Source organism: Pecten maximus, chromosome 14 (genome assembly GCF_902652985.1).
Source record: "Pecten maximus chromosome 14, xPecMax1.1, whole genome shotgun sequence".
Taxonomy (NCBI): domain Eukaryota; kingdom Metazoa; phylum Mollusca; class Bivalvia; order Pectinida; family Pectinidae; genus Pecten; species Pecten maximus.
In genome coordinates, this window is record NC_047028.1 from 15,602,744 (window position 1) to 15,622,075 (window position 19,332).

General features: G+C 36.1%; 1 protein-coding gene across 17 annotated transcripts in view; it reads right to left on the reverse strand.

Moving 5' to 3' along the window:
• LOC117341986 (muscleblind-like protein 3) overlaps window positions 1-19,332 on the reverse strand; it is a 178,784-nt gene that overhangs the window by 83,537 nt on the left and 75,915 nt on the right. Inside the window, exon 1 of one of the 17 annotated variants that reach the window (XM_033903914.1) lies at window positions 6,453-7,128. The exons of the other annotated variants lie outside the window; for them this stretch is intronic. Coding sequence (XP_033759805.1) covers window positions 6,453-6,479 — 27 coding nt within the window. The 5' untranslated portion in view covers window positions 6,480-7,128. Of the gene's footprint in view, window positions 1-6,452; window positions 7,129-19,332 lie in introns of those variants that run through there. 17 annotated transcript variants of the gene reach the window in all.

Here is a 19,332-nt window from a genome sequence, read left to right on the forward strand (position 1 = left end):
ACTTGGCATACACTGATAGGTATTAATACTTGTACCAGCCCAAATTGGCTGAATCCCAGTGAAGGAGTTCAACTCCAGGCATCAGAAAAACTGGATTTGGACTTCCAAGCAGGGATTCTAATATCTATACAGGTATATTGAGTATTAGCTGCCACATTCATCCGGCAATAAGCCCAGGGGCTGAACATATACTCTCAAAGGAGGGAGTGGGCTTTTATGTATAGTGACTTGCCAGTAATTTGTATGATAATTGATGTGCAGGAGTGTCATCTTACTCGAGCTAGCTACTCCATGCATGGGCTTATTGCAGGATAAAGATGGTATTCAGTCAAATTCTGTTATATATTTTTTTATTTGTTGAAGGAAATACAATATTGAAGCAACTTTTGTAAGGGTAGCTGCAATTTTTTTTGTTCTATATGAATGTGTATACTTATTATCTCCAATATACAAATAGTTGATATTGACTCAACTTTGTCAAGGTCAGAGGTCACACAATGTTTACATGGCCCAAATGTGTACATTTAAAGTGATAGGATTCATGAAGATAACAGACAGGTAGGGCAGACAATTCTTCACTGACTATGGCCAATACCCACCTAAGATATATCTACCAGTGTGTACGGGTGGTTTGTATTTCTGTTCACATAAATAATCGCGTCACATATCTGCAATCGCGACAATTTTTCATAAAAATAGTCAACTCTTAAAAGCCATTGTGGCCTATGATTGCGACAAAATTTTACACAAAGGCGTTGTTCCATGTTCCATTGTGTGTCAATCTATTCAACACATCCGAGACATATTATAGTACATGTGCATGCAGAAAGACTGCTCGTTATTGAATGTTGTTCTCGGAGAAGCAGACATAACTGGATTTGCTGAGTCGACAAATGGCTACATTGTCCCAGCTATGATAGACTTGGTGTAACGGCTGAATGCAGTGAGTGACAAAGCAGGCAGCGAAAAAATATGGCGTCTATCAGTGTCTTACACCACCGTATATGGAGATAATATCAACACACACCACCAGTACGCCACACAAATCACAGGCAAGCACCACTGCTCAGCTGGAACTAAGATTAGATATCAAAACGACCAACATACCGTATTGTTTTTTATCAAAAACTTGTTGTAATTTCAAACTGCTGAGGGATTAGATGCTTCTGATAATTAAAAACGGTCCTATTTTTGTAATTCTTTAGATAACAAATTTTCATTTTCAAGTCAAAGAGAAAAGTGGACATTAATTCCAACACAACTTAATACAGATTTGATAAGCTCATATCTTGATCAGCAAGATGTTTTGAATGAGGCTACCTAAGCTTGTTTTCATAACAGCACCAAAAACACAAGGAATATACACCATATCATATGTAAATTAAACATAAATCTTATAGAACTATACACAACACATACTGAAAGGTACAGAAATGATGTCCTCATCTTAATCACATCCGTCGGTCCTGACTGGAAATGGTTGAACACCAGACATTAAAATAACCCCAACTCCCCCCTTGAATTGATCCTAACATTTCTGACATAAAACTAGGTATAGCCACACAGTTTAGAATCCTCTTGGGGTCTGGTGATATTTATAAAATACTCGAGTTCTAGGTCATCATGGGTAATATGTCAATCAAGCTGAGCAGATCAGGTTACAGTGTAGAAATCCATGTGAAACCTACATGTTGTAACCCAGGTCCTGGTGTGAGGGATGGAGAGAAAGGCAGGTTTACAGATCTCTACAGTGGTGATAAACAGGCAATACAGTATCATGTGATAAAATATTGATGAGATTTTTGACTACTGACCCTGGACATGACTATTTATGAAAGACACTATTAAGTGAATTATAATGTATATCCTGTGTAAGTGATGAGGGAGAAAATGGCCCTAACATTCCTCTAGGTTTACACAGGAAATGGACTGGGATACATGGGTACTGTGCTGACAGGTCCAGCTAGAAAGAGGGACCATACTGGACGTCTCTGACAGACAAACACAGAAATAAAGTTGTAGTGTCATGTTTGACCTCTGAATGACCTCTAACTGATCCTGATGACAGATATCTTCCAGTAATGATCCACAGAAATCCAGATATAGCCAAATCCTTATTTCTACCATTATATTAGATTGGTCAGTTGCTACCCTCTCATAAGACTTTTGGTTCTATTGAACCTTTCTGTGTTATCCATGAAACCTTTCTGTGCTACTCTTCTTGAGCCTTTCGTGCTACTTTTCTCGAGCTTTTCTATGTTATCCTTCATGAGATTAATGGTGTTATTTAATCTGCCTTTGCAATCCATCTTGAGCCTTTCTTTTCTGTCCTTCATGAGCCTTTTTATGCTATCCTTTTAAGCCAATGCTGCAGGTGCTTTAGCTTCATGAATCTCAATTTCCAGAAACCATAGTCTTCAGCAGAATACAATGGTGACCATTCACATACTCAGAGAGCCTACATCCCTAAACTACCCTCCTGGAGCCTCCAGACACTTCCATCCTGATCTGGCCTAGACACCATCCATCACACTCAGATGGTTCCTATTCCAGAGTCTACAGAGAATAAGCCAAAATGAGCAATCAGGGTCAATGAATTGACCTCTAAACCAAATATGATGACAGGCTTCATCACAGGGGAGCTTGCCAAATGTATTGAAATGGTGTTCCTACATCCATAGTGTTTCCGGACAATCATAGGCCTGTCGGAATGGAAGCCCAGTACATGTAGGTCCCTCTGGTCTACAAGTTATGTCCAATCACATGATTGGTGAAGTAGGACATGGAGTGACCTATCAGTGATGGTTTGTCTGAGGACTGGCTGTCATATGTAACATAGTGTGGACATATTGTAAAGGCAAACAATTGAATCCCCTTATCTCTATATACAATTAAATTACTGCTTATCCCTTCCTATAGGTTTTCATCCACAAGGGAGGTGGGGATAAAAAAAACAACAGTGTGTGCTGAAAAAGATTCCTATTTTTATGATCACCATTTAGTATCAATAGCCATAAACGGAATGAAGGCTGAAGATAAAACCCATATTACTGATTATAAATATTGTATAAATGTCATGTCTCTAAAAGTCTCCCGAAGATATATCCCACCTGTCACAGGTAAGGTGATATACAAATTACGATTGGTGGTATCAAACAGACACTGGTGATTTACAGGATAATTCTCCAAAACAACTCGTTAAGGAGAGGCTCACTCAACACATATGCTGAAACTTTCAATAACAAATTTATACATAATATTAAAAAAACATTCTGCAGTTTTATAAGATTATGTTAAAATGAAAATTTGTAACTGAAAAATTCCTTAAAAATAAATAATTTTAATATAACAGAATTTTTTTTTTTTTTAAATCCCTTTAGGTGCCCTGTCTTTCAAGTAACAACAGCTATAATTTTTTTCTTTTCTTCTGGTGATGGAGATGGTCCTAATGACCACTCCAGTCTGGACTTGACCAGTCTGAACACACATGTCCAGATGGTGATGAAGTAGCCATTGACCGCTGGACAGTATAATTACTTTATAATAGGACAGAATAGAACCCATTTACGGACCATAAAACTTTATTATCGGGCAATAATAGGTTGCTAATCCAGCTTGAGAAGAGCCAGCCAGCTAAGGGCATATTCTAGACGAAACTGTGATATACAAACACAGATCTGTGAAAGCATGTAGCTCAAAAACTCACCAGCAATATCATACATGGCAAAAATATGGATCTGTCTGAGAGGAATTTTCGCTGATTCAGCAATATCGGAAAAGTGAGTCTCACTCCCGGCCAACTGATCAATGATTATGTGTAGTCGTGTGTCTAGTGGATGGTCCCAGACAGATCACATTAAAAATCATATTGGGAGATGCTGACAAAATGACCAGAAGGTTCTTGTTGTCATTACTTAGAACTTAAACCACAATGCTGCTGACAAAAATGTCTGATGGAACTGGACAACACAGTACATGGTTAAACTGAAAACATACCAATTACAAAAAAAATTAAGGTTTCCTAGATGTAAAAGGTTTATTGTAACCATCTTTTGGGATTTTTTTGTAATATTTTTATCTGTATCTTTCATCCGTAGTTAAATATGTCCAATTAAGACCAGAATTGTAACATGTCGCTAATTAAGTTGTTGCTCCATAAAATATAAGATAAATATTGTTCTATACACTGTAATGTATTAATCACCATGGACAAAGTACTGCAGACAAAGGGCCATAACTCTGTATATTGTCAAATGACGGTTCATCCCCTAGTCCTGGTAGTACTAGTGTTATTATCATTCTGTGAGTTGTAAGGGTAAAGCTAGAAGGTTCAGGAGAATGATGCTTCAAAGCATATTTTGGAAGGTCAGGGAAATATTAAGTTTTTTTCTGCCTGGCTCATTGTATTTTTTCTACATCTGAATGTAAGGGCAAGCTAGGTTTGATTATCATGTCTTCTAGTGGAAAGTTATTAGTTCCATCATGTACTTCAGCAATAAGATATTACAACCATCATGTCATAAATCACTGTAGCCCATCAACCTTCTTACTAGTCAGGTCTTATAAAAGCTTGTATGTCTAGTAAAGAGAAACAAGATATCCACTTAACAGAAAACATGTCTTAGACCTTGATTTACTAGAGGCATGGCACTACAGATATACTCATGGGAAATCTCAGCCAGTTTTTTTAAGGCAGTCACGAAAATACCATCCATTTAGTACTTCGAACCAGAGACTAAATTGTACCAGAAAATGTTCTGTGCTAAAAAATCTATACAAAATGTTATGATATTCTTTATCGGTTAATTTATCATGGAAAAGCATTTGCATATCTGAGCCTACTGGGCCGAGCCAATAATTTGCGTTTCAGGAAGCGCATGATTCTAGATGTATGTGCGAGTACATACAGGATTGTAGTTCAAATCTCATTAATATGCAAATTACTTTGTTGCCTAGCCAGACTATTTTAACCTTAGTGCATGCAGCATGAAACTAGAAATAACCAGACATTAACCCTTTATGTAACATCAATTTGTTACTTTAAGTATAAATTTTACATGTAAAAATGCAAATGTTTGTAGATCAATATAACCCTGAATTATAGGAGTTCTCTCTCATGACATACAAATTGTACTAATTCTATAAAATGTAAATTTCTGAAGATGAAATGTATTCTACTATCAACCTACTCCACCCTCTGATAAACTTTTTGAACTGGATTTTGATCCCAAATTCTAAACTGTACGCCTGGATTGAGATGAATCTCCACATGAGAAATAAATGCTTATAAAACTATTCTGATTACACTTTGTGAAAAACCCAAATGTTACTGGAGTGTAAAGGAAACGGGATTATAACATCAGCCAGTACAATGCCAGGCTGACGATCAAAAGCGCCCTTATATTACGCACATATGTGACTACAACACTACCGGCTCAGATATACCCGCAAATATGTTCAAGTAAAAGTGCAACTGAGCGGCATAATCCTCCGAACTACAGCTGTTCGTATGTTCAAGGCCCACCATTTTCCACCTCATATACAATCAAAATGCGGTAAATCTTTCCCAAGAAACTCTTACGTAAAAAGCCATATTCCACAGGCAGAAATATAGGTACAATAAATTTCATGCATGCGGCAAATCATTTCGGAAGAATTCTAATTTAAAATACCAGCATAGCTGGCAGTTCTGTACATTTGTATTAAATATCATGCATCTACACTGTGGGGTTAATTTACTTGAGTTTAAGATACTGAGCAGGCAGATTATATTATGACTTCAGGCTAACATGCAGCAAAAAAACAATGTCTGGGGAACGAGAAGAAAACAGATGTGTGAATAAGTTCTCCCGAATAACACTGACTTGGCATCACTAGCGTATTATAAACAGAAGTCCCATACGTAACCATCAAATGGGTACTATTTTAAATTCTTTAATAGAAGCTTTCATCTATTAATTCCAAAAGAGTCGACTTTAAGTCAAAGATTCTGCTGCTGCAGTCTTTAAGTAAACCTTGTGTAACTATAATAAGATAAGATGTATCAACATCCTCCAAAGGGAAAAAAATCATTGTGTCTGAATCAAGTGGGATTCAAGACAGATGTGACTAATTAATAGCTGTCTTGTTGTATGGTTATCTGCCTGAGGATGGAAATAGCCGAAAATTTACAAAATTGACACATTTTTATCGATATACACTATGTAACAATATATTAAAAAAGATTTAAAATCAATAACAAATAAAATTCTGTTGATACCAAACAACAAAGGATGTATCCAAATTACTGATTGTTAATAACAAAATATTGACCTGTAACCTATGTAATACTTGGTTCACCACACACTGGGCCATATGGCCATGTGGAGGATAACAGTGAAATCAATGCTATAAATCATCAGGAACAGCCATGCTTCCTTAATCAATATAAAACACACAACAGGTTTACTTACTGAGGATTCAAGTGAAGGGTCAGACATTTTGACTGAAAGTCCTGACTCTTCTGACACTGGTCTACTGGTCAACTACAAATGGGCAGTCACACTCAGATTTTGGTCAACAGTCGTTTTCAACCTCTGAGAATTGACACTCTTCAGCAATATATAATCAAAACTTTCTTCCACCACAAAATTCCTTAGGATTTCTCAAAATGAAATTTTCAGAAATAAAATTCAGGAGACTTATGGCCAATATGGAGTCGACTAGTGGAAAGGCCAGATAGGAGTAAGTACCTGGAGTTGATCAGACCGGAGTACCTGTGTTAGGTATCGGCCTTACTCAAACACTTGATAACATTCACCTACACACCATGGCTGGGTCACATGTTGACAAGTTTTATGATATGTGTAGATAGGCAATCTCTAGAGTTGGGATTATATAATGGTCAAGCACAGGATATAAACAGGGTTTAAACAATGGCCGCCTGATAGCAGGTTAAGTTACTTACATGTCGATCCCTATATAGACCACATAGAAACAGAGTCCAAGATAGTAACTTGGCAAAATTTACTTTATTTTCCTGCCTTTAAAAATGCATTGCCAATTTTATACAATTGGTCTTTACATGCTATACTGGTCGTGGGGTTCCGTGTTAACATGTACGAACCAGAGTTTGGCACTAATGTTACCAAAGTTTGGTGTTCTTTACTAAATAACACTACGTTTACCAACAGTCACACACTTTCTGGTGCCATTTCTCCCCCCCCCCCCCCCCACTCCTCCCCTATATTAACCCTGAACTTGAATGCATCTGTTTCAATAATTCATTTTTATTATTTCAATTTTTTTTTTTATCTCTACGAAATATTGCAGCGTTGGTCCTGCACTGTGTCTGCTCTGTTGGTCGTCATGGGAACAATAGGAACGGAATCTTGTGTGAAATTATACAGCATTGTTGTGAGAAACTGGCTTTTTGATGCTGTTTTTTCTATTTCAATAAAAGAATGAAAAATGAAACAGTCTACTGCCTTCTCTGCATGTGGGGTTTGATCAAAGCTGATAAAACATTTATTCTGATGGACAATCTGGTTACAATGCGTGAAAGCCAGGTTGTTTATGTTCTTCTTCCTCTATATTTATGCAATAACTTTCCCCAAAAATCTGACTGAACTTTCGCCGCAAAATTCAAAATCACACAACAAAGCATGGGACAGTGCAGAGAGATATTCCACTCGGAGACTTGAGGGAAAGCACATGTTTTCTGTAAACAGTAAGTTTAATGTTAAACGAAACTGGAAATATCGCAAGCAACCACAAACAGGCACGTACATCTTACAAGACCTGTAGCAAATACATCAATGAAGAGACAAAATGCAGGCTAAACAGCTATCTGCTACAATTATACTTTTTTTTACTACAGAGAGTGTACTCTTCTTGTTCCCAGATGTTTTATAAGGATATCACAATGTTGATCACTGGAAATTTCTATATAAAACAACACCTAACTCAAACTAACATCCCACTTAGATCTGATGCCAGCAACATAACAGACTGCACGGTCTAGTTTCCAAAATAAAACGTTTTACATTCCTACAAGGTTCCCTAGATTTATCATAAGATCAACCAAAACCTGGCTGATATTGTCATAATACTTTTTTTCTTTTTTTTTCTCAACACATTATTTTTTATATAAAAACTGACTGGGGATATAACTATTAAATAAGAACACATTTCCCCTCTTCTGGTTATGTTAGAATGCTGTACTGGATTCTTGCATTCTGATCTTATGTGAACCTTATGTAACATGAGAATAAAGCTTCACAGAGATACAGATCTAGGACAGCAAGGTATGTGTGTTTTATCTCCATAACAACAAAAGAAGGAGGGAAAACAAATGTTCCCCTAGGGCATCTATATCACTGAGAAGCTTGTATCCTAAATCAGAAATATTAACACAACTCCACTACACATTCTGACAGGACTTGTAGATGTCTCCAGACTAATGGTGCAAAACACTCTGGGCGACATGGGCAGACATCAAGATCACAAAGATGCTTGAAACTTTATGACAACAAGTGCACTGCCATGGAAACTCGCCAACAGCATCAGAGTAAGTGTTGAGGTTTGTCAGTGACAAGTGAAGGACAAACTAATACCAGCTATATGTGTGCATTAGTAAAATATAGATACTTCTTATTCCCTCAACGCACAGTACATCTTAGATCAAACTTGATTTATCTCGTTCCAAGGAACCATGAGCATTTATTGAATAGACATCAAAACAAAAATATGCACAAGAAATGTTAAAGTTGAAAATTCAAAACTTACCATATTATATATAAGGAGAAGAGGTGACAAATTTGTATACTGTTTTAGTGTAAGTAAAGGTCAATATCGGGTTAATAACTTGTTTGTTCGGTATCTTATATCTTCACAACAGTTTAAAGATTACACTACAATGGTCTTTTGACATTCAGTTAAAGGTTTAATCATCCGACTAATGATAAAAAGTATTATACTCAGATTAAAGGCCTTTTGTACCTTGGTCCCTGCTACCACAGGTCCCCAAGTGATGTTTATCGTGTTACAGGAACCCATAAGTACTATGACCATTGTGGGCAATTCAGGATTCGGATTCGGGCAGTTGTAACCATGACAACACGACATGTGAAAACAGGATTTCTTGTTACTATATTTAGAACGGACTTCCTCAAGATTTGTGTATGGCTACTTTATAGTTGTACATTTCAATCTGACAATTAAGTGTAGATTTTATACCAAAATGATTGTCTCCGAAAGTGTCGCCAGAAAGTATCTAAATTTCTATTTGCCAGTAACTGTGGAAAATTTATGCAGCACCATATTTGCCAATTAAATACCCATGGGTAGTTTTGGGGAAAAGCAGGAAAATAGCCATAAATAGATACATTTTCTGTACAGTTATTACCAGTTTCTTTCAAATGAAGTGTTTTTTATTAGGTGAAAAGGTCAGGTGTCCGGATCATTTCTCCTTCATTATGTGGGACAGAAAAGGTTAAAATGTACGCTGCTGTCTGCTGATAAAACATTTCCCAGTATAAATTATCCACAAAAAGACTTCAGGATATCATTGTGTAAAACAGAACACTACAGGTTAAAACACATGTAAATAAAGTGAAAGAGAAATTAACAGACTCCCCTATAATAACACACCTCTCCTATTACCGCTAAATGTTCTAATACAAGTTGATGAATCATGGCCGCCCCACCCAACCTGACCACAAAATGCATCAGCCCCTGTTTTTCTGACAAGTCCCCAAGTAGTCAGAATGTGGGCACACCCAAATATGGTCGGAAGGGCAGAGTGGAAAGGGTTATATGGCCGTGCTCGTCAAACTTCGGAGTCTATTACCAAAATGATTGCCATCCAGATGAGCAATAGGGTCCATAGACAATGCACTCTTGCAGTTGTTTGTATCAGAAATAAAAAACAAAATGCATCTGTTCTAAGTTCAAACTTAACAATCTCCTGTTATAATGAGATCCCCTCTAGACGTGGTTGAGAGAACTCAGCCAGAAGATGCTTTTCAGAATTAAACATATTAGAAATGTAATATTGAAATATTTCACAAAAACATTCATGCTAACTGCTAGTGTATTTCTGGAGGTTTGCACAGTCTTAATGAGTGCTGAATATTAGGAAGAGCTTCAGGGCCTCCATTACCAAGAGAGCTCCATCATTATAGAGGGCGCTCTACAACAATCCTGTCTAGTCCGGCCCTGGTAGATTCCAGGGGAAAAGTTTGCAATGTTGTAAGGACTGCATTTGTTGCTTTTTACTCCATCATACCCTTCAGCTTCCGCATCCATAGTGAGACTGAGGTTGCTAAAAAGTCAGGTTAGTATACCATACTAGCTTTAAAGGTGTTGGTTTTTTTCTCTCTAAAAACATGGTAAATTAATTATTTTTAAAAAATCTTATTTTAATCCTCAGCAGGTGATGTGGATAAATTGAACATATCAATTAAAATTAGTCTTTCTTGAAAGTAAAAAAAAGTTATTTTTCCCCCTTTTTATTTATCCTTATGAAAGCTGACCAACTTTACAGCAGCTGCCTCAGAAGATGATATATAATTTGTGTCAGGTGCCGTAATTGGATGCTATGTCAGGCCAGATTTTTGTCAAGATGTAATCTGTTTTAGGGAGCAGATTGATGACTATCTTCACTTTCTCTGATCTAGTATTAGCTGTCTAGCTAGTTAGCTGGTCTGATCTGTATCAGTACTACTCCTCAAAGGCTGGGTATAGGCCTAACATGGCAGGTCTTCTCCTGGTCTGATAGTATCTCTACAATGTAATCCTATTGTTTGTGAGACTGCTGAATCTGACAATCTAACTGCCATATGTAGAGTTACATTGTTTTTCAAGACTAGTCTCATTATACAAGTTTTGTAACACATGGATTGTCAAGTTATTACGACTCATATCACACAGGGTGTGTGGTAAGTAGCCAGAGATCTCAGAGTCTGTAGTACACAGGGTCTGTGGTAAGTAGCCAGGGATCTCAGAGTCTGTAGTACACAGGGTCTGTGGTAAGTAGTCAGAGATCTCAGAGTCTGTAGTACACAGGGTCTGTAGTACACAGGGTCTGTGGTAAGTAGTCAGAGATCTCAGAGTCTGTAGTACACAGGGTCTGTGGTAAGTAGCCAGAGATCTCAGAGTCTGTAGTACACAGGGTCTGTGGTAAGTAGCCAGGGATCTCAGAGTCTGTAGTACACAGGGTCTGTGGTAAGTAGTCAGAGATCTCAGAGTCTGTAGTACACACGGTCTGTGGTAAGTAGTCAGAGATCTCAGAGTCTGTAGTACACAGGGTCTGTAGTACACAGGGTCTGTGGTAAGTAGTCAGAGATCTCAGAGTCTGTAGTACACAGGGTCTGTGGTAAGTAGCCAGAGATCTCAGAGTCTGTAGTACACAGGGTCTGTGGTAAGTAGTCAGAGATCTCAGAGTCTGTAGTACACACGGTCTGTGGTAAGTAGCCAGAGATCTCAGAGTCTGTAGTACACAGGGTCTGTAGTACACAGGGTCTGTGGTAAGTAGCCAGAGATCTCAGGGTCTGTAGTACACAGGGTCTGTGGTAAGTAGCCAGAGATCTCAGAGTCTGTAGTACACAGGGTCTGTGGTACACAGGGTCTGTAGTACACAGGGTCTGTAGTAAGTAGCCAGGATTCTCTGAATATTTTTTTCACAGGTTCTAATGTGGAGTCAATATTGTATAGTATACAAGGTTCTAATAAAAAATGTTTTCAGGATTCTGAAAATCTGTATGGAAGAGGGCCTAATACTGTTTACATCTGGTAATAACCCCATCCATACTTATTTTTGTTAAATGGAATTACCAACAAAGGTTATTAGTTGTCTGGTAATATGCCTACTGCCTGACTTTGAGTTAGAGGCTATATGTTGGCAGGTATTGCAAGAAAACACCGGTATAAGTCACTTTGTACTCTGAAACTCCATATTGTAGAAATAGAAAGTTGTTTAGACTTGCAGAAGTTGTTTTACAGATAGGTAGAAACCTGCCCATGCTATTATTGTTATTAGTTAGATAATTATTCTAATCAAACACACACAGTGATACCGATCGTCCAGTATCAGGACTGCCTGGTGATGCCACTGAATATTAATGCATTGTTTATCTCCAACTTATCACCTCACAAAAACTGTAAATGCTGTGTTGTAGACCCTAATTCCATCCTTATCTTATCAACTGTTGTTATGTGTATATACAAACATGTAGGTATAACAATGAAATCATTATAGGAAATCAGGTAATTAAGGTTAATTCAAGGGAGATAAATCTTACAAAACTTATCCGTAAATGTATGTGGTTACCGTATTACAAATAAATATCATTGATTCAGATTTAGTTTTAAATCTATTAAAAGCGCAAATTTTTTCGTTGCCTTGAAATTAACATTAAAATTTGGGTAAACTAAGAAAGAGACGACTATTTCTTTGTCTGAATTACTCAGTTCACTTTTTAACTTGTAAATTCATTTCAATTTTACGACTCCACTAAATATGTCATACTATGACTTAGTGAGCCTCAGGAATTAGCTGACAGTCTTCAAGTTTACTACTGATAAAGATTTTACTACAAATTTATAGTCACAATCAAATTCTAATGTTATCTGTACACAATATCTGTCCTTCTCCCAAATTACCATGCTTCGACATGGGTTTTCAGTCTACCATTAATTATTTCAGATTGTCATGGATTTTCAAGTTTGCCATATCTAAAATTTGTATCCTGTTTTCTACGTAACATTTTGTCGTGTGTTTAGGTCTGCCATGCATTAAGTTCTGATAGGGTTCAAGTATGATCCATCATGCCACACTTCAGGCGTTTAAACATAGACTATCATTCATCACCATCAGATGGATACTAGCCCCTGGTATTATGTAAGATATAAATTGTTGTCCCACCAGAGGGCAGTTCAACTAAGAGCAAATTTTACACCAATCAAATTGCAGGCATCCAAGTGTCCTACACCAATCATCTAGCTCAGTAAGTTGTTACTGTCTCTCACCGTTTTTTATCAGGCCTTATATAAAAAATTCACCTATTGAACACCTTAGGTTAAGGTTCAAATTATTAACATTTAAATAATCCTTGGACAGATTTTGATTACAATCCGAGAAATTCAGTGGTGTAGTGACATTTCTCTTTAATAATTCTGCTGAGGGACATCATGTATGAAAATGCTGACTCGATCCATCTCCATCTCCTGCGGGAGTTTTACACTCCCAAACTGGTCTATCGTGAAAACTCCTGGTCATTGGGTATTAGGACTAACCTCCAGGTGTGTGAAGGTGTATAGGATATCAACAGTACAGTCCTGTTATAACTCTACAGTTCATATAAAAGCTGTCCAATCAAAATAGAACTAATTAATTGCTACTAGAATTGATCAATTTAGAGTCCACTAATTATCACTGAAAATTTGCATTTCTAATTTGAAAAAACAACAACAATGAACTAGGCTGCTGTTGAACAAATCTCCCTAATACTGCTACCAGACGATTCACTTCCACAACAGAATGATCTGATTTCATAATCATAATTAAGCATTGAAAGCAAGATCCCTAATTAAGTAATGTTATTGAAATCATGATAACCCAATTTACGCTATTGCATGAAAAAAAATCTGTTTCATTTAAAGTATAAAATTGAAATTACTAGTAATCGCTTCCCAAAACTGTTACGGTAACTTTATGGTTCATATTGAACATTTAATTATTCTAGATGCCTCAGAAATAGCTATTGTAATCCCACTCACAGATATAAGCCTTGTCATACAATGCATGATCCTCCCCGATGGGATTATGCTGATCGCGTGCATTCAAGATTAAAACTCCATTTGCAGATGCGAATGTTGAGAACTCTCCTACTGAGCCGGCAAGGCTGTGATTGGCTATCTTAGGTTTGAATTAGACCATGCTTGACTTGGTTCTATAATTAGACCTTCTGTCCACATTAATTATTGACGAAACTCACCATAACAATGTACAAAGGTGCCTCTCATGCTGACGCAAGGGACAAATTTTTTTTTCATCACAAAAAAATGTCTGACATCGAAGCAGGTGAGACTAATGGGGTCTATTGATTAATGGCCGACACCATGCACATCTAAAATTGATTTAATTTTGCTGAAATGGCCCTCCTACACACCAGACACAAAGTCTTTATCGGTACGGATCATCATTGTAATCCACATTTATGATTGCTTTCATCTAGTTAAGTTCCATGTTGCAGGCCAGGGTGACCTTTTTCACATAACTTTTTTATTTATCCAGATCATGATGCGTGTGTTATATTTTACAAGGCTGATAACCTTTGGACTTATCCGATCAAAAACTTTCTCATACAGAGTTATTAACTTAAACAAACACATAATCCTTCTGCACACAACACTGTGCATTCAGATCAAAATTTTTGTTTGATTTTCCCTGCATAAATGAAGACAGTGTTTATTTTTAGCCCCGAAGCTGTCGGAGAATTTGAATGATTGTGCATTCATCATGTGTGTGGTGTGTGTGACCGAAGAGGGAGGGAGGAAATCAACACTTGGTGTTTATGCATTTTGTGTCTGACCAGCGGGGTCACCACGGAAACAAGTCATCATGGATAGGAGTGATAATGAGTCAAGGCTCTCGACAACCTAACTATTTTATAAGTACCTTACTGTAAGAGGACAGGAATTTCACCTTTCAGCTAATTTAACATTCATTTACCTGCAGACATGGTTTGGAATCATCCACATCAAACAAAGACTAGTCCATTAATGAACTTTGGGTTAATTCCTACATCAAAACTGCATTTCCCAAGGAGTATAAAGAATCGAAGTAATAAAGGTTTAATGATGTTGTGTGCTATAACACTCTTTCTCCGACTGAGAGTATTTATACTAGACTCAAGGACCTAGCCTCTAATATATTCTGTGTTTTGCCTTTTAGTACCCATCTAGAACATTTTAGGAGAAGCCTTTCAGTATCACTAGAATTTTTGCGTACCTGTTGTCTTTCAATTCATTCTCTAGTATTCAGTATGATATTTCAATACTCAGAGAGAAACCTTGTACTGAACACTTTTAAACAGGTCTGTCTATACTAACTCCTTATTTACTCATTACATGTGTGTTAATTTTATCTATTTTGTGACTACCAGCTTACATACTTCCATCAATAGAACATTTTGCCATGTTCTTTAAACTTGTAACCCATCCCCAGTCGTAAGTCTTCAAATTCAGTATATTTGGATAAATTCTATATACAGACTTCAGGATTTGCAAGAAAATTAAAGCAAGATTCTCATAACCAATGTCTATGTAGTTATACTATCACCTACAGGGACTGAAAAACCTCGTAAATGTCACACCGTTTCAACATTTCTACAATTCCTTGCATAACCAGCTGATAATTTTTCTTAAATCTAACATTTATCTGGGAGTATGGTATATCAGCCTGACGTTGGTGTCATTAATTGTGATACATAAAACTACAAACACAGAAGTTTATGTGTCAGGGAAAATATTTCATTTCAACATCATTAATTTGATAGAACCCATAACAACTAACAGACAATAATGACTGATTAAAGGAAAAGGTTGCCAGGACATTTATTTGCTTTAGGGACGTTTTTTTTTTGCTGTGACAACAACCTATCCTGTTTCTGCTCACCATATTGATCAGGGCATCGTGTATGTGTCTTCGTTCTTATATCTATGAATTGAATATCCGAATGTTGTACGAGTATGATTTCTCAGCATCATACAAAAAATCAGACAATGCTCCGCGTCTCTCACATAAGAATGAATATTCTTTAAAATTATTAATTCTTTCAACTAGATATCAAAACTGAACCAGAAAGTTTTGGACACAACTTGAACATCTGACCGAATTAAAGCCTGAAATCGTTTTAACATTTTTATCTGACAGGTACTCGATATTATATCAGGATAATAAATATTTATTGGCCATAATAAGACAAACCAACGAGAAACATGTGTATATAATAAGCAGTTATTATAAAGATTTTACGCAGTTTTGATAATTTTAATCTACTAATCAATATGTTATATGTTACGTAAGATTCCTGTCACGTTAGACACATACGAAGCATACAGCTTATGTGAGAAATTCATGTAGATTTATCAGTTTGTCACAAAGATTCCGACAAGACAATTAATAAAGTCCATGATCTATAAATTAATTAGATCTAACACTGATCAATCTTCAAACAATGTGAGGTCAAGGTCATGTTTGTGCGGGGTTGTTCTACTATGTCGATCCTATTGTCACCTGCAATTGACAATTGTCACCCTCGACTGACAATACTCACACAAAGACTGTCAGAGGAAGCAGATTAACACTATTACACAAACCTATTCAACAGACCTACTCAAGGGTTTTGATTAAATTTTAAGATTACGTTAAATTCAATTGCAAAGTCCAAGTCAACGCCTCAATTCTCATTATATTTTGTCCGGAGGACCGAGTCTAATACAGCACTGATTCAATACAGTAGGACTTATCAAGTGTTTCTATACAAATATGTACATTTATTGTATTGTCACCCTCATTAATATACAGTTGTAGATTTCTGATTCTTTATAAATCAAAATGTTGTCTGTGACGGATGATAACAGGAAACACACATCTAATTGAAATGTGATCCACTTTAGAAAAGAGCAGATAATATATATGATGTTTATTTAAAATTATTTTCTGGCCAAGTAATACTTTATCACAGGGAAGTTTATATATCACATATATATATATATATTACTTCAAGTGTTTGTGAAAAAAATGTCTAAAGTTCCTTTTTCAATCTGATCTGTAATATCCAGTACTTCAAAATCAATTGAATTTTTTTAATTTTCAAACACTAAATTTTATAATTTCATAACGACTACCCAAGTAAATGAATTTCTATGGAATTTGTTTAGAAAATTTTCTATGAATTTTGGTGACAAATTCTAAGAAACTGATTTATATTTTATGGTTGAGTATCAGAAATATTTAAGTACTGTTCAGTTTTAGCTTCTTAGTCACATATCTATAGATTATGACATAGTGCACACCGAGTCTGATTTAAAGTGTCCCTGATATTACAGTCTCGGCAGAGTTGTTCAAAAGGTGATTAGCTTAATCACTTGATTAGTGAAAATCTCATTTCTCCTTTACTTTATAACCTGAATGTGTGTATTCCTAAAAAATAGGCCCATAGGAAGAGACTGACAAGTGTTATAGTTTCATAAAATCTGGTGAAGTTAGTTTTACTAGAAATGATTTTATCAGGATTTTAAAATTGTTGTTAAACTGTGATTAGCCTAATCTGCTTTTGAACACAGTGTAAGCCATTTTGATATGGAGTGGCTATGTTCCTACTTAAACACTACTACAGTACAGTCAGTCATTAGGATCATAACATTCTGGTAAGGGCCTAATTTTGTAGGCATTTCTGATGGTTTACTGGAGCTTGCGGAAGTAATGATATGTGGGCTTCATTACACCTATCCTGAGGTACTAGACATACACAAATAATGAAAACCAGTTGTGCTAGCTTGTAAGATCCGCATGGTAGGTAACCAAGTTAGCCAAGACTAGTAAACTTACCATTGGCCTGACCGAAATAAATACATCTCCCGATTTCATTGACTAATGATATGTCAGCACCAAGTGTACTTGTGATAAGACCACATAATCACAGAAATAAGTAAATGTGTTTCAGTTTGGAGCTTGGGATGTCATGTTGTTTTAAACTTGAGAGATTTTCTAAAAGAACAGTCGGAATACAAGCTGTGTGGTGATACAGACTGGGTAAACATCAGCTGATAGTGCTTTCTCTTCATCACATTTACCTTGGGTAACCTAATAACTAATTATGATAACTTCCCAGACAAAATACCAGCCAAACTGAAGAATTCTCTTTAAAGGGAGATAATCATTAAATATTTGCCAAAAAATCTCTTTGATCTGAACATTTTATATTGTATAATCATCTAATGACAGTTTTATTGTTAAGGCAACAGGAGAGATGTTAAGATTTACTCTTCAGTCTACAGATTTCAAAATCGGTATTTTTAACTTTATAGTTGCACTTATATTTAATATGTGCATATTATAATTCTAAACAGCTTGTGATTTAGTGAACAGAGTCATACCATGTATATCTCCATTGCAATTTAGCTAAATTTGATAATTATGTACCTATTAATGCTCTCATTATGGAGTCTATTACTCAGGAAATTCCAGTTGTTACTTTACATATATCAGTGTTAACACTGTGACCTTCTCCTGGACTTGGCTTTAAAGGGAGACAACTGTCTACTGTTGTCCATATAATCCGAGCAGACTAAACATAATTACTAGGAGTTGTGTGGACTATATACTAACACAGATTTCCTTGGCTTTATACCTAAAACAAACTCTCTACCTAAAGCTACATAGTATTTTACCTAACCACAGACAACCTACGGCTAATCTAGACATACTCTTATCAGGGCTAAATAAACATTAAACCAACCTTATTGTTGTCGGCTTAACACCAGGGAAAAAGCATTTATACTACAGCTTAACCAGGCCAAGGTGTTTTGGAGAAGTTAGGACTTAAGTTGTGACTTTCTGTATATAAGTAGATATAACACTAGCAAATATGCAGGAAATCTGTATAAATAGGATATAGTCTAAAGAAAACACCTTTTCAATTTTAAATTCAAGTGGTGTAAATTAGAGAGATTAGCTCTGATATGCTGTTTTCTAAATACGATTTCAGTTTATCCTATATACCACTGTGCTTCTTACTTATAGTCCCGCCAGGTGTTACCAGTGATTTGAGGACGGAACACTCTCTCTCCTCAATAAGAAGCCACCATGAAAGTATGGAAACATCTCCAGCTTAATTGAAGCCTCAAAATGAGTCCATTGGAATTTATTTTAAACCCCTGGGATGAAAATTTCCATTTTTGCTAAGCAAACCATATTGGAGAAGATTTTTGATTTAAACTTTTTTATTACAAGTTAGGGATGGAGGCACTGAGCTGGCAACTGGTTTGTGCTGATGACTTTTAAATATTGAAATTAGTTTACTATGTTTTATTTAATTTTTCTTTTACACTTTTAAAACATTTTTATTTACTCTTTTCCTTTTCATATTACATAATTTTACATATACACCATGATATTCTTTCATTATACATAAAGATGTAATACATGAGTGAAGCTTTAATGAACAGCTTGATAAAGTAATAAAGTATTGGTTGTTAGAGAAAATAGAGTCCACTAACTTTATATGGGGAACACTTAAAACGGAAATAAATATATTGAACGGGAACGGTTAAAACAGAAATAAA